Source organism: Lissotriton vulgaris, chromosome 1_1 (genome assembly GCF_964263255.1).
Source record: "Lissotriton vulgaris chromosome 1_1, aLisVul1.2, whole genome shotgun sequence".
NCBI lineage: Eukaryota > Metazoa > Chordata > Amphibia > Caudata > Salamandridae > Lissotriton > Lissotriton vulgaris.
In genome coordinates this window covers 1138147061-1138162821 of record NC_141685.1, presented here as the reverse complement: position 1 = coordinate 1138162821, position 15761 = coordinate 1138147061, and the positions used below count along the sequence as shown (strand labels likewise).

Genomic DNA, 15761 nt, shown 5'->3' with positions numbered 1-15761 from the left:
GCTTGAGCGAGGCCCGGTGTATGGGCTCGAATGGGTGTTTCATGAGTTGGTTGAGCACCAAGTTCAACTGCCAGGTTGGAGGGACTTTCCGAGGCCTCGGAAAGGATCTGTAGAGCCCCTTCAGAAATTGTTTTACCAGTCGACTGGACCAGAGGGAGGGTCCCGATGGGGTCCTGGTGAACCTAGAAATCGCAGCCAGATGAACCTTAATGGAGGCGTGAGCCAGCCCCGATTGAGCCAGGTGTAGGAGGTACGGTAGCAGCTGTACTGGGGTGACCCGGAGAGGGTGTAAGTCTTGTTCCGAACACCACAAGCAGAACCTCTTCCACTTCAGCGAGTAGGTCTTGGTCGTGCTGCCCGCCCTCGCTTTGGCCAGTACCGCCCTGCAGTCCTGCGGTATATCTAGGCCTCCGAACTCACGGTGCTCAGGAGCCAGGCCGATAAGTTGAGCGAACGGAGGTTCGGGTGGTGTACTTGGCCTCCGGACATTGTCAAGAGGTTCGGGTGTTGTTGCAGGTGAATCGGGGGCCTGATGGACAGGCGAAGTAGATCCGAGAACCAATGTTGTCTCGGCCAGTACGGAGCAATCAGTATCAGCGTGCACGGTTCCGTCCTCATCTTCCGGAGGAGCCTCGGTATCATCGGGAACGGAGGAAAAGCGTACGCAAACACGCTGGACCAGCCGATGGAAAAAGCATTTCCCAGCGACCCCCGTTGGGGATGCCAGCTTGCGTAGCTTCGGCATTTGGCGTTCCCTGCCGTCGCGAAGAGATCGATCCTCGGGGTGCCCCATTGTGAGAAGACGTGGGCCACCGTGTCGCCGTTGAGTTCCCATTCGTGGGAGAGAGAGGTCTGCCTGCTGAGGGCGTCCGCGATAGTGTTGTCCTACCCTGGAACGTACTCCGCTTTGAGGGAGAGGCCGTGCGCCACCAACCAGTTCCAGATTTTTTGCGATTCTCGTGAGAGAGAGAGAGATCGCGTTCCCCCTTGTTTGTTCAGGTAGTGCATCGTCGTGGTGTTGTCTGTTTTGACGAGCACAGGGGAAGTGCCGATACGTGGCAGGAAGGCCTGTAGAGCCAGATACACTGCTCTCAGTTCCAGGAGGTTGATGTGTAGTTGTTTCTCCTTGGCGTCCCATTTGCCGCTGACTCGAAGGTCCAACAGTACTGCGCCCCAGCCTTCCAGTGAGGCATCGGTCGTGATGACCAGTGGTGCCGGCGGCAGGAGGAACTGCAAGCCGGCCGTCAGGTGTGTCTTGTTTCTCCACCACAGAAGGGCCTTTATGATGGCCGGTGTGATCGTGACAATGTCGTCGAAGGAGCCGGAACACTGTTTCCATTGTCTCGCCAACGCCTCCTGCAGGGGGCGCATGCGGAGCCTGCAGTGCGGTACGAGGAGAATGCATGAAGACATCATCCCTAGCAAGGAGGTGAACGTTCGGACCTTGATGCGAGGCTTCTTGGCCACCGCCGCGGCCAGAGACAGTATTTTGCTGATCCTGTCCTCTGAGGGGAAAGCCTTCGCGCGCTTCGTGTCCAGGGTCGCCCCTAGGAAGGTGATCCTCGTTGACGGAGTAGTGCATGATTTTTTGAGGTTGATCGTCAGACCCAGCTGTTGGAAAAGAGCGCTGCAGGCGTTGAAGGAAGCCAGCGCGTCCTCCGGGGAAGGAGCCTTCACCAGCCAGTCGTCCAGGTAGGGGAACACCTGGTGACCCCTTTGTCGCAGGAAGGCTGCCACTGGCGCCAAGCACTTCGTGAAGATACGTGGGGCAGATTTGAGGCCAAACGGCAAGACCTTGAACTGGTAATGTCTGCCCGCTATTTCGAACCGTAGGTATTTCCTGTGCCTGACGAGGATGGGGATATGGTAGTAGGCGTCCTGTAAGTCGAGGGAGACCATCGAGTCTCCCCTTTCCAGTGCTCCTAGGATCTCCTGGATTGTGACCATCCGGAAGGATTGACTCCGCAGGAAGGCGTTGAGCGCCCGGAGGTCTAAGATCGGCCTCCACTTGTCCCCTCTCTGTTGGACCAGGAAGAAGTGGGAATAAAAACCCTTCCCCTTCTGGGACTCCGGGACTCTTTCGATGGCTCCTTTGACCAACATGGCGGAGACTTCCTGGAGAAGGAGGTGCAGGTGTTTGTGAGCACGCTTCAGCGGAGGGGTGTTGGGAGGGGTGTTGACCAGTTCGAGGGAATGTCCAAATTGGATAATTTGTAGTACCCACCGATCCGTAGTGATTTTTTGCCAATTGTGGAGGAAGTGGGTCAGTTTTCCCCCAATTCGAAAGGATTGAGACGGTGGTGGGACTGGCTGGAGTAAATGGTCACTGGCGGCCGCCAGTGCCCTTCTTGGCGGATTTGCCTCTGAAGGACGATCTCCCATAGGATGACTGTCGGGACTGTTGTTTATGCTGGGGCTGGTTCCTGTTGCCGTAGGAATAGGACGACCGATTTTGGTAGGAACCTCTGTAGGAGTACTGACCTCTGGAGCGGCCCCCCCGAAAGGATTGGTTCCGGGACTGGAGGGAGCCCAGAGCCCTCGCCGTGTCGGTGTCTTTTTTGATGGCTTGGAGTGCCTCGTCTATCTTCTCCCCAAAGAGGAATTGACCATCGAACGGCATATCCAGCACCTTAGATTGGACCTCCTGCCGAAAAGACGTCGCCTTGAGCCAGCCTTGGCGGCGGAGCACGGCAGCCCCGGCCAACTGGCGGAATCCCGTCATGGCCGCGTCGATGGCGCAGTCGATAATTTCTGCCGCGGAGTTTTGTCCTTCCGCTAGAAGAGCTTTCACCTCGTCCTGGACCGTGGCCGGCAGGCCTTGCAGATAGGGAGCTATGTCTTCCCATAGCTGGCGGTTGTAGCGGCCAAGGAGGGCGATGGAATTTGCCACCTTGATGGACATGGCGGATGTGGTGGAGAACCTCTTGCCTATGGTGTCCAGCTTCCTTCCTTCCTTGTCCGGGGGCGCGGACAGCGGCGAGGAGGGGTTGCGGGATTGTTTTTGGGCCGCCTGAGTGACAACCGAGTCCGGTTTGGGGTGGCCTGTCAGGCAGGCAGGTGCGGAGTTCGGGGCCTTATATTTTTTGTCTAGGCGCGGAACCACCGCAGGCACCGAAGCAGGCGTGAGCATCAGCTTCTTGCCCTGGTCCCATAGAAAGTCTATAAGAGGAATAGACTTGGCCGATTTCTGGGTGTGCTCCTTGAAATCATGGAGGAAGCATTCCGTTTCCGCGGATTCCACTGCCATGTGAAACCTCCTTGCAGCTCTGTCCACCAGTTTGTGGAAACCTCCCACGTCCGCTGCTTCAGAGTGGCGCGGTCGCGGGGATGCCGGGGTAGACGAATGGTGTGATGACGCAGCATCGGCATCGTCGTCTCTGTGGTCCGAGGCGACGTCTTGCACCTCGCCTTCCTCTAAGTCCGTCTCATCCTCCTCGCTTTCCGATGAGTCCTCCGCCTGGGTTTGCGGTCGGAGTTGGCTCCGAGGACGGGCCTGGGGAGCGGAAGGGTGCGAGGCTGATGGTTGCGCTTGGGTGACCGGTACCTGGGCACCGCTGTCGGCGTCCGGGAACCGTTGTTTATAGTCCTGCACCAGGGATTTCAAATCGTTGACCAGAGACAGTGGCAAACAGATCATCGGGGTGTTCCCCGTGTCGACGTTCAGGGAGCTGCCTTGATACATAACTCCGTCCCGGATCTCGTGGACGTCCTGGTGTTCTTCGTGAACCTCCTGTTCTTCGTCTGACTCCTCACTCTGGAGTGTTTCCTGTTCTTGCTCGGGTGCCAACTCCACTGTTGGGCGAACCGAGGGCGTTGGAATCGAGTGAATAGAGACTTCGACCAATCTCGATTCTTTCCAAGATGGCGCCGGGGTCTCTTCCGACGACGTGCGTGAAGATGGCGCCCCCGCCATGTGTGTTGGTGATTTGGGCACCTCCGTCAGGGTCAATGGCATCAAATTTTGCGGGGATAAGGGTGTCGCCGCCTTACTGATGGTAGGGCCTTGGACTTGAGATACCTTTGTCGAAGTTGTGGTTTTTGAACTTGACTTCGACGTTTTAGGAGACGAACTTGACTTCGACGTCTTAGGTGACGAGCCTTCGGTATGAGGTGTTTTCGGCGAAGGCGTACCTGTAGATTTAGACCTCTTAGGTGACGAAGAGGCCGCCTTCGTATTGGATGAAGGTTTCAGAGGAATGGTCGAGGAGACCGGTGCGCCTGAGGACGCAGTGGTGGTCGTTGTGGCCGTCGCGGAGGGCGATGAGGCCGTAGTGGTCGACACAGTGGTCGTGACTGAGGTGGTCCGCTTAGTAGATGGAGCGGGCTTCTTGAACCTCTGGCCATCCTTAACAGACACGGAGGAGGTGGTGGAGCGTGCCTCCGAAGGCTTCCTGTGCGCCTTCTTGGGAGGAGTGTCTGTCTCTCCAGGGGACTGCACCCTGGGTCTCTTCTTGGAGACTTTGGAGGTCGCGGAGACACTACCCTCGGAAGATTCCAGAGTGTCTCGGACCTTAAGCCTGTCGAGCCATTCGCGAAGGCGAGTTTCCCTTTCCTTAACCGTCTTCTTTGGGAAGGCTCTACACACCCTACACTTGTCAGTGACGTGGTCAGGGTACAGGCAATATAAGCACAGGTCGTGCTTGTCCTCCGCTTGAATCCGCTGCTTGCCGCAGGAGGAACAGGCCCTTAGGAGGGCTTTCTTCTGTGAGTCCGCCATGGACGAAGCTTTCTTATTAGATTCCGACATGTAGTCGATGATAGGATAAAAATCCTTTTCGTACAAAGTGAACTTCGGCGAAGTTTGAGACTTCGAATTTTGGAAAACCTGAAGAGCTCAGGTTGGAGACTCCCTAGCACAACGTGCGGTAGAAAAATCTGAGGGACGGAGGCTCCTCCCGGGAAGGTTCTAGAGGGAGGTCGGAGCTGATTGGCTAACGATGAGAGTTCGGTCCTTTTACATAAGGACGTGGAAAGGCCCCAAAAGGGGAGGCCCTTCGGCCTATATTCTCTATGTATGTCCTTAGGACATTACTTTTTTATGTACCGGAGGCTCCCGTCTCGGCGACGGGGAATGATTCAGGCATGTGAATCTATGAAAGACACCCAAATACTGGATAATTCTAGCTCTTACCGGGTATGTTTAATGACTCCTTTTAGCATTGCCAGTATTTGGACAGTTTTGTGTGACTGTTCGAAGATGTCTAGAAGGAAGTCCTTGTTTGCAGGGTCTAAATGCATCTTAACACCATGATAGACAGCAGCTCTATTTACAAGCTGAACAAAGCCAATATTGTCATCTGGGGGAGATGGTTTTGTTGGATATGGCTGGGGATCAGGGAGGTCTGGGGATCTATTAGGTCATCATAATCGTCCCAATTGTCCTGTGGTGTGTCTGTGTCATCATCAGGGTCAGTGAAAGGGTCATTGTTGCCTCCCTACCCCCTAAATTATCATCATCATCCGGGGTGGTGGTGAATGAGGTGGGAGTTTTGGAGGCTGTGGAGGAGAGACGGGCTTAGGAGGCAGAACAGGCTCAGGAGGAAGAACAGGCTCAGGAGGAAGAACAGGAGAAGAGGGTCTTATAGGTGAAGTGGCACAGTCTTTTTTTCTTTACATGTACGGCAGGAGTGTCTGGTGTGACCAGCTTCCTCTTGTTGTGTGGAACAAGAGCCACACGTCCTGTTTTGGGGTCTATAGGGAGTTTCTTCTGCTTGGGATCGACAGGATCTGGTCGAAATAGTTCTTCTTCTTCGGTAACCGCTTTCGGTGCAGACTTCTTCGGTCAGAGCGGGGTTTGGATTACTGCTCCGATGCCTTAGGTGGTGGTTTGGGGGGCCTTTCGCTTGGCTTTGGAGACAGAAGTCTTTTTCAGTTCCGAAGGCTTTGGCTTCGGATCCAATGGTTTTTCTTTCGGCATAGAGGTGGTCGGTGACGACTTGTTTTTGGGAGTATGTTGCTCTCCTGTCTTCGGTGCCAAAGGTGCCTGCTGGACACTGATATGCGGTTTGCTCGGTCCCGAGCTACCGGAAGGCTTGTCCTTCATCTTCAGTGCCGGGCCCGAGGGCGGGGCATCTGAAGCTTGTTTTTGGTTGCGACAGGCCAGCAGGCGAAGCCTTGACCAGGGCCTTCTTATTTTCAGGTGGAGTTGGGGTAGGGGCAGTTGTACTCACTCACTGACCAGGAGTGATGTGGTCGTCCGAGTCATCTGCTTCGGAGATGATTTTCAGGTCCTCAGAATCCTCCTCCGGGACACATTGGGGCCTTCGTCGAAGATGTCCACTGGTGCCGGAGCTGCTCGCTCCGCTATGATGTGTCGTCGGGCCTGCTGATCAAGGATGGTTTCTTGGATCGAAAAGAGGCGCAGGCCTGGCAATTGTTCTTGTCGTGCTCGGGCGAGAGATACAGGTTACAGACCTTGTGATGTTCACTATGTGGGAATTTCGCTCCACACTGGGGGCATTTTTTGAATGGAGTCCTTTCCATGAGCTGTAGGCCCAAAAGGCGCAGATAGGCCCAGCGGTCCGCGTCTACGACTGGAATCGAGTAGTTGAGATGCGCGTTGAAGATCACGCGATCGAAAACAATACCCTCAAGTTGTAGATAATTTGCGCGTCGAAAAGGTTTGAAAATACGGTACCGAACCGGAGCGCAAAAGTTACATCTGAACCCGATGGCAGAAAAAAACAATATAAGGATGGAATTGATGCCCATGCGCACTATCGCCCAAGGGAGGAGTCACCTATCTCGTGACTACAAAAGACTCTTCCAAGACAACAACAAAGTGCAAGCATCCGAGCCCAACACCAGATGGTGATCTATGCATAGTGTACAACCTGTACAACCTGCAGCTCATATGCCTCGAACATTCAATTACCTACACAAACAAGAATATATAGAGGGATAAGACTTATGAGGTACACATTCATTATAGCACCCTGAAATTCTTCCCCTCAACGTACAAAAATAATAAATTACACCTGAAAAATCCTGGCTAAGTATATCAGGGTCATCGAAGATCAAGATACTGGGATCACTTCCGAAGAGTAAGCCATGAGGAGTAGGCCCTCCCTCACTATCATCGACCCCTCACAGACAGAGGTGCTCATACTCACAGCTAAGTGCAGAGGGCTGACTGGAATGGTGCTTTCCACATCCTCCAAGCAGTTAAAGGACATTTCCAGGAGCTGGAAGAAGAGATAATGAACACTGTGAGCCCTCCACAAACATCCAACAATGAGGCTCTTAGACTGCATATCATGGTGTTGAAGAAAGCGCCAATAGTGGGAGGTGTGGACAAAGGAGGTTCTCTGAAAGTAGGCGCATATCGTGTCTTTAGAAATAAACCACAACGGCCCAACTAAAGACAGAAAGAAGTTGCAAGTACACAATTACAATAGCAGAAAACATAACAAAGATGTTATCTGAGCAGCCAAAATTATGTGAACGTGATGCACCTGAGACATGTAACTTTATCACTGGAGTACCACTGCATTTCCATTGCTGCTCTACAGATAAGGTGTGTTTAGAACAGTAGTAGATGATGCAAGATCCAAGACGGAAAATTACTGGCGGGTGTTAGTGTGAACATAGCTGCACCAGGTCTGGGACTAAAATTACGATCGCAACAGATTCAATTTCAAACACTCATGCTCCAAAGTCAGGAATAACTCACCAGTTCAAGGTTCTGTCTGTTGCCATAGGCAGCTGCATAGTGTACCGCAGTGTATCCCTGCTTGTCTCGGAGGGAAGGGTCAGCACCATTGTCCAGCAAAAACTCTAAACAACTGCAAATAGAACAAAGTGATATAAGATGTGCACCAACATATGAGGGAGATCCAGCAGACAATCACGGTTTTCAAACACAACAATTAATATTTTTCCGGAATGCCGAATCAAGTACAAGTGAATTGGGCAATCACTTCAACTAAACACAGATTCATTTTAGAGAAGCCAAGCACCTATACACAGAGGTCTATGGCGCAACTCCCTGCTTTGGAGAAGCTGATCTCACTGAATAACTCCCTAAGGCTGAAAGCGCTATTTCCTCTATCACTCACATTTCTTTTTCTAGTCCCTCATCCAGAGTTCCCCTCACTCCTGAAGCTCTAAATCCTACAACTGCGTAATAAGCCCACACACAATGCCGGACAGGCTAGGTGGGAGGAGGATTTGGGGAGGTCATTGAGTGCTAAAGAATGGGGGAAGATCTATTCTATAGAGCCGGACACACAGCTAGTAGCAACGCTCTTACCGAAACCCTCCCAAAAGTAGACACGTACTAGTATTCTACCCCGGTTCGACTGTACAGGGTCGAGCCCACACAGAGCGCAAGCTGTTGGTGGGGATGTGGACAATGGGGGACAAGTTCAAGTTCATGAATTTGTATAGCGCACTACTCACCTAAAGGGTCTCAAGGCGCTTGAGGGGGGTGGTTGCATTATTTATCGAATAGCCAGGTTTTTAGTTGCTTTCTGAAGGTTAGGTGGTTCTGTGTGAGGCGGAGGTGAGTGGGGAGAGAATTCCAGGTCTTGGCCGCTAGGTAGGAGAAGGATCTTCCTCCCATGGTGGACCTATGGATGCGCGGGATTGCGGCGAGGGCTTGATTGGAAGATCGTAGTTGACGGTTGGGTGTGCAGAAGGACAGTCGCGTGTTGAGGCATTCAGGTCCTAGGTCGTAGAGGGCCTTGTGTGCGTGGGTAAGGAGGCGGAAAGTTATTCTTTTGTTGACGGGGAGCCAATGGAGGTCTTTCAGGTGGCCGGAGATGTGAGCTTGGCGGGGGATGTCCAGTATGAGTCTAGCGGAGGCGTTTTGGATGCGTTGGGAGTTTTTTTCTGAAGTTTGGCTTTGGTTCCGGCGTAGAGGGTATTTCCATAATCCAGTCGGCTAGTGACCAGTGCGTGGGTGACTGTCTTTCTTGTTTCGGTGGGAATCCAACTGAAGATTTTTTTGAGCATGCGTAGTAGGTTGAAGCATGACGATGAGACTGCGATGACTTGTCTGGTCATCGAGAGGGAGGAGTCTAGGATGAAGCCCAGGTTACGTGCGTGATCTGTGGGAGTGGGTGCTGTACCCAGGGCCGGAGGCCACCATGAGTCGTCCCAGGCAGAGGGGGATGATCCTAGGATGAGTACTTCCGTTTTGTCCGAGTTTAGTTTTAGACGGCTGTTTTTCATCCACTCGGCTACTTCTTTCATTCCTTCGTGGAGATTGGTTTAGGCGATACTTGGGTCATTGGTGAGGGAGAGGATGAGTTGGGTGTCGTCTGCGTAGGAGATGATGTTGAGGCTGTGTTGTCGTGCGATGGATGCGAGGGGACTCATGTAAACGTTGAAAAGGGAGGGACTGAGAGATGATCCTTGTGGTACGCCGCAGATGACTTCGGTGGCCTCTGAATTGAATGGGAGAAGGCGGACTCTCTGGGTTCTTCCGGTTAGGAACGAGGTGATCCAGTCCAGAGCTTTCCCTTGTATTCCGACGTTGCTGAGGCGTTGAATGAGGGTGCTGTGACAGACTGTGTTGAAGGCGGCGGAGAGGTCGAGTAGGATGAGGGCAGCTGTTTCTCCGTTGTCCAGTAGCGTTCGAATGTCGTCTGTGGCAGCGATGAGGGCGGTTTCGGTGCTGTGTTTTGCTCGGAATCCAGACTGTGAGGGGTCGAGGGAATTGTTGGATTCAAGGAAGGCGGCAAGCTGATTATTGACGGCATTCTCAATGACTTTGGCAGGGAATGGGAGGAGTGAGATGGGGCAGTAGTTTTTAAGTTCAGAGGGGTCTGCTGTGGGTTTCTTCAGAAGGGCGCTGAGTTCGGCGTGTTTCCAGCTTTCCGGGAAGGTGGCGGAGTTGAAGGAACAGTTGATGATATCGCGGAGATGGGGTGCGATGATGGAGTCTGCTTTGTTGAAAATGTGGTGGGGACATGGGTCGGTTGGCGATCCTGAGTGGATGGAGTTCATCAGGCGGATGGTGTCTTCAGTAGTGATTGGGTTCCAGGCGCAGAGGTTGTGAGAGTGCTCTTTTGGTTTGGGGGAGGGTAGAGTTGACTTGTCTTCGGCCTGGTTTTCAAAGCTGTTATGTATGTCGGCAATTTTGTTGTGGAAGAAAGAGGATAAAGAGTCGTACGTAGAGGTCTTGGGAGGGAGTGATGTCGTTGGAGCCGGTGGTGGGGTTGGTAAATTCTTTGACGATGTTGAAGAAATGCGTTACTTACCTGTAACAGCAGTTATCCAGTATTGGTGTCTTTCATAGATTCACATGCCTGAATCATTCCCCGTCGCCGAGACGGGAGCCTCCGGTACATAAAAAAGTAATGTCCTAAGGACATACATAGAGAATATAGGCCGAAGGGCCTCCCCTTTGGGGCCTTTCCACGTCCTTATGTAAAAAGGACCGAACTCTCATCGTTAGCCAATCAGCTCCGACCTCCCTCTAGAACCTTCCCGGGAGGAGCCTCAGTCCCTCAGATTTTCGTACGCACCCAGATAGGGTGTCGCAATGTAGACATAGAGGTACGTGAGTCCTTACCGGGGAGGCGGGAGGGGTGCATGTGAATCTATGAAAGACACCAATACTGGATAACTGCTGTTACAGGTAAGTAACGCATTTCTTATCCAGTATTTGGGTGTCTTTCATAGATTCACATGCCTGAATCAGAGTAGTTAGCAGTTATACATGCATAGTGGTAAAGCACATTCCCACAACCAGCAGGCCTGTATAAATCACAGACAATGTGAGAGAAACATGGTAATATACAGTCATGCATATAGCAGAGATAAACAAAGACCATGAAGAATGTGCATACCTGGATGGCGGGACGAGGTAAGGCTCACCTTATTGGAAGAGATGGCGCAGCACCGCTTGTCCCACTGCAGCGTCCTTCTGCAGTTCGATGTCCAGGCAGCAGTGCCTGGAAAAGGTGTGCGGGGACTTCCAGGTCGCCGCTCGGCCGATGTCCAGGATCGTCACTCCAGCGAAGAGCGCCGCTGACGTTGACATCGCTCTGGTAGAGTGGGCAGCCACTCGGTCCGTCAAAGGCCGTCCGGCCTGATCATGGCAGAAAGCAATCGCTGAAGAAATCCAGCGGGAGATGCTCTGTTTCGTCAAGGGCAACCCCATGCGCGGGTTGCTGTAGGCTACAAAGAGTTGAGAAGACTTCCTGACGTCTTTGGTCCTGTCCAAGTAGAATTTGAGACACCTTTTAAGGTCCAAGGAATGCAGCGCCCTTTCCGCTGCTGTGGAAGGGTCCGCAAAGAACGACTTGAGGACAATTGGTTCGTTCAGATGAAAGTCCGACGGCACCTTAGGAATGAATTTAGGGTTGGGCCTGAGTACCACTCGGTCGTGCCTGAATTGGAGATACGGTTCCTGAATAGACAGCGCCTGAAGTTTGCTGACCCGTCTGGCTGACGTCAGGGCTAGCAGGAGTGCCGTTTTCCAGGAAAGATGTTTGAGTGAGGCCCGGTGTATGGGCTCGAATGGGTGTTTCATGAGTTGGTTGAGCACCAAGTTCAACTGCCAGGTTGGAGGGACTTTCCGAGGCCTCGGAAAGGATCTGTAGAGCCCTTTCAGAAATTGCTTTATCAGTCGACTGGACCATAGGGAGGGTCCAGATGGGGTCCTGGTGAATCTAGAAATCGCAGCCAGATGAACCTTAATGGAGGCGTGAGCCAGCCCCGATTGAGCCAGGTGGAGGAGGTACGGTAGCAGCTGTACCGGGGTGACCCGGAGGGGGTGTAAGTCGTGTTCCGAACACCACAGGCAGAACCTCTTCCACTTCAGCGAGTAGGTCTTGTTCGTGCTGCCCGCCCTCGCTTTGGCTAGTACTGCCCTGCAGTCCTGCGGGATCTCTAGGTCTCCGAACTCTCGGTGCTCAGGAGCCAGGCCGATAAGTTGAGCGAACGGAGGTTCGGGTGGTGTACCTGGCCTCCGGACATCGTTAAGAGGTTCGGGTGTTGTCGCAGGTGAATCGGGGGCCTGATGGACAGGCGAAGCAGGTCCGAGAACCGATGTTGTCTCGGCCAGTACGGAGCAATCAGTATCAGGGTGCACGGTTCCGTCTTCATCTTCCGGAGGAGCCTCGGTATCATCGGGAACGGAGGAAAAGCGTACGCAAACACGCTGAACCAGCCGATGGAAAAAGCATTTCCCAGCGACCCCCGTTGGGGATGCCAGCTTGCGTAGCTTTGGCATTTGGCGTTCCCTGCCGTCGCGAAGAGATCGATCCTCGGGGTCCCCCATTGCGAGAAGACGTGGGCTACCGTGTCGCCGTTCAGCTCCCATTCGTGGGAGAGAGAGGTCTGTCTGCTGAGGGCGTCCGCGATAGTGTTGTCCTTCCCGGGAACGTACTCCGCTTTGAGGGAGAGCCCGTGCGCCACCAACCAGTTCCAGATTTTTTGCGATTCTCGTGAGAGAGAGAGAGATCGCGTTCCCCCTTGTTTGTTCAGGTAGTGCATCGTCGTGGTGTTGTCTGTTTTGACGAGCACCGGGGAAGTGCCGATACGTGGCAGGAAGGCCTGCAGAGCCAGATACACTGCTCTCAGTTCCAGTAGGTTGATGTGTAGTTGTTTCTCCTGGGCGTCCCATTTTCCGCTGACTCGAAGGTCCAACAGTACTGCTCCCCAGCCTTCCAGTGAGGCGTCTGTCGTGATGACCAGTGGTGCCGGTGGCAGGAGGAACTGCAAGCCGGCCGTCAGGTGCGTTCGGTTTCTCCACCACAGAAGGGCCTTTGTGATGGCCGGTGTGATCGTGATAATGACCTCGAAGGAGCCGGAACTCTGTTTCCATTGTCTCGCCAGCGCCTCCTGCAGGGGACGCATGCGGAGCCTGCAGTGTGGTATGAGGAGAATGCATGAAGACATCATCCCTAGCAAGGAGGTGAATGTCCGTACCTTGATGCGAGGCTTCTTGGCCACCGCCGCGGCCAGGGACAGTATTTTGTTGGTCCTGTCCTCTGAGGGGAAAGCCTTCGCGCGCTTCGTGTCCAGGGTAGCCCCTAGGAAGGTGATCCTCGTTGATGGGGTAGTGCAGGATTTTTTGAGGTTGATCGTCAGACCCAGCTGTTGAAAAAGAGCGCTGCAGGCGTTGGATGAAGCCGTCGCGCCTTCCGGGGAAGGCGCCTTCACCAGCCAGTCGTCCAGGTAGGGGAACACCTGGTGACCCCTTTGCCGCAGGAAGGCTGCCACTGGCGCCAAGCACTTCGTGAAGATACGTGGCGCAGATTTGAGGCCGAATGGCAAAACCTTGAACTGGTAATGTCTGCCCGGTATTTCGAACCGTAGGTACTTCCTGTGCCTTACGAGGATGGGGATATGGTAGTAGGCGTCCTGTAAGTCCAGGGAGACCATCGAGTCTCCTCTTTCCAGTGCTCCCAGGATCTCCTGGATAGTGACCATCCTGAAGGATTGACTCCGCAGGAAGGCGTTGAGCGCCCGGAGGTCTAAGATCGGCCTCCACTTGTCCCCTTTCTGTTGGACTAGGAAGAAGTGGGAATAAAAACCCTTCCCCTTCTGGGACTTTGGGACTCTTTCGATGGCTCCTTTGACCAACATGGCGGATACTTCCTGGAGAAGGAGGTGCAGGTGTTTGTGAGCACGCTTCAGCGGAGGAGTGTTGGGAGGGGTGTTGACCAATTCGAGGGAATGTCCAAATTGAATTATTTGTAGTACCCACCGATCCGTAGTGATTTTTTGCCAATTTTGGAGGAAGTGGGTCAGTTTTCCCCCAATTCGAAAGGATTGAGACGGTGGTGGGACTGGCTGGAGTAAATGGTCACTGGCGGCCGCCAGTGCCCTTCTTGGCGGATTTGCCTCTGAAGGACGACCTCCCATAGGACGACTGTCGGGACTGTTGTTTGTGCTGGGGCTGGTTCCTGTTGCCGTAGGAATAAGACGACCGATTTTGGTAGGAACCTCTGTAGGAGTACTGACCTCTGGAGCGGCCCCCCCGAAAGGATTGGTTCCGGGACTGGAGGGAGCCCAGAGCCCTCGCCGTATCGGTGTCTTTCTTGATGGCCTGGAGTGCTTCGTCTATCTTCTCCCCAAAGAGGAATTGACCATCGAACGGCATGTCCAGCACCTTAGATTGGACCTCCTGCCGAAAGGACGTTGCTCTGAGCCAGCCTTGGCGGCGGAGCACGGCAGCCCCGGCCAACTGGCGGAATCCCGTCATGGCTGCGTCGATGGCGCAGTCGATGATTTCTGCCGCGGAGTTCTGTCCCTCCGCTAGAAGAGCTTTCACCTCGTCCTGGACCGCGGCTGGCAGACCTTGTAGATAGGGGGCTATGTCTTCCCATAGCTGGCGGTTGTAGCGGCCAAGGAGGGCGATGGAATTCGCCACCTTGATGGTCATGGCGGACGTGGTAGAGAACCGTTTGCCTATGGTGTCCAGCTTCCTTCCTTCCTTGTCAGGGGGCGCGGACAGCGGCGAGGAGGGGTTGCGGGATTGTTTTTGGGCCGTTTGAGTCACAACCGAGTCCGGTTTGGGGTGGCCGGTCAGGCAGGCAGGTGCGGTGATCGGGGCCCTATATTTCTTGTCTAGGCGCGGAACCACCGCAGGCACCGAAGCAGGCGTAAGCATCAGTTTCTTGCCCTGTTCCCACAGAAAGTCTATAAGTGGAATAGACTTGGTCAATTTCTGGCTGTGTTCCTTGAAATCATGGAGGAAGCATTCCGTTTCCGTGGATTCCACTGCCATGTGAAACCTCCTTGCAGCCCTGTCCACTAGTTTGTGGAAACCTCCCACGTCCGCCGCCTCAGAGTGGCGCGGTCGCGGGGATGCCGGGGTAGACGAATGGTGTGATGACGCAGCATCGGCATCGTCGTCTCTGTGGTCCGAGGCGACGTCTTGCACCTCGCCTTCCTCTAAGTCCGTCTCCTCCTCCTCGCTTTCCGATGAGTCCTCCGCCTGAGTTTGCGGCCGAGTGCGAGGCTGGGGTTGGTTCCGAGGACGGGCCTGGGGAGCGGAAGGTTGCGAGGCCGATGGTTGCGCTTGGGTGACCGGCACCTGGGTACCGCTGTCGGCGTCCGGAAACCGTTGTTTATAGTCCTGCACCAGGGATTTCAAATCGTTGACCAGAGACAGTGGCAAACAGATCATCGGGGTGTTCACCGTGTCGACGTTCAGGGAGCGCCCCTGATACATAACTTCGTCCCGGATTTCGTGGACGTCCTGGTGTTCCTCGTGAACCTCCTGTTCCTCGTCGGACTCCTCACTCTGGAGTGTCTCCTGTTCTAGCTCGGGTGCCAAATCCACCGTTGGGTGAACCGAGGGCGTTGGAATCGAGTGAATAGAGACTTCGACCAATCTCGATTCTTTCCAAGATGGCGCCGGGGTCTCTTCCGACGACGTGCGTGAAGATGGCGCGCCCGCCGTGTGTGTTGGTGACTTGAGCACCTCCGTTAGGGCCGATGGCATCAAATTTTGCGGGGATAAGAGATTCGCCGTCTTACTGGTGGTAGGGCCTTCGACTTGAGATTTCTTGGTTGAAGGCGGACCTTTTGAACTTGACCTCGACCGTTTAGGTGACGATCCTTCGGTATGAGATGTTTTCGGCGAAGGCGTACCTGTAGATTTAGACCTCTTAGGTGACGAAGACGCAGCCAGTTGCGAAGGTCCTGTATTCGTACTGGACGAAGGTTTCAGAGGAATGGTCGAGGAGACCGGTGCGCCTGAGGACGCAGTGGTGGTCGTTGTGGCCGTCGCGGAGGGCGATGAGGCCGTAGTGGTCGACACAGTGGTCGTGACCGAGGTGGTCCGCTTAGTAGATGGA

General features: G+C 54.0%; 1 protein-coding gene across 2 annotated transcripts in view; it reads right to left on the bottom strand.

Annotated features, from left to right (window-relative positions):
• ANKRD52 (ankyrin repeat domain 52) overlaps window positions 1-15761 on the bottom strand; it is a 430239-nt gene that overhangs the window by 219942 nt on the left and 194536 nt on the right. For both annotated transcript variants that reach the window (XM_086963824.1, XM_086963825.1), the window contains exons 16-17: window positions 7673-7784; window positions 7113-7184 (exon numbers count right to left, since the gene is read on the bottom strand). In XM_086963824.1, the coding sequence (XP_086819950.1) occupies window positions 7113-7184; window positions 7673-7784 (184 nt within the window). The remainder of the gene's footprint in view (window positions 1-7112; window positions 7185-7672; window positions 7785-15761) is intronic.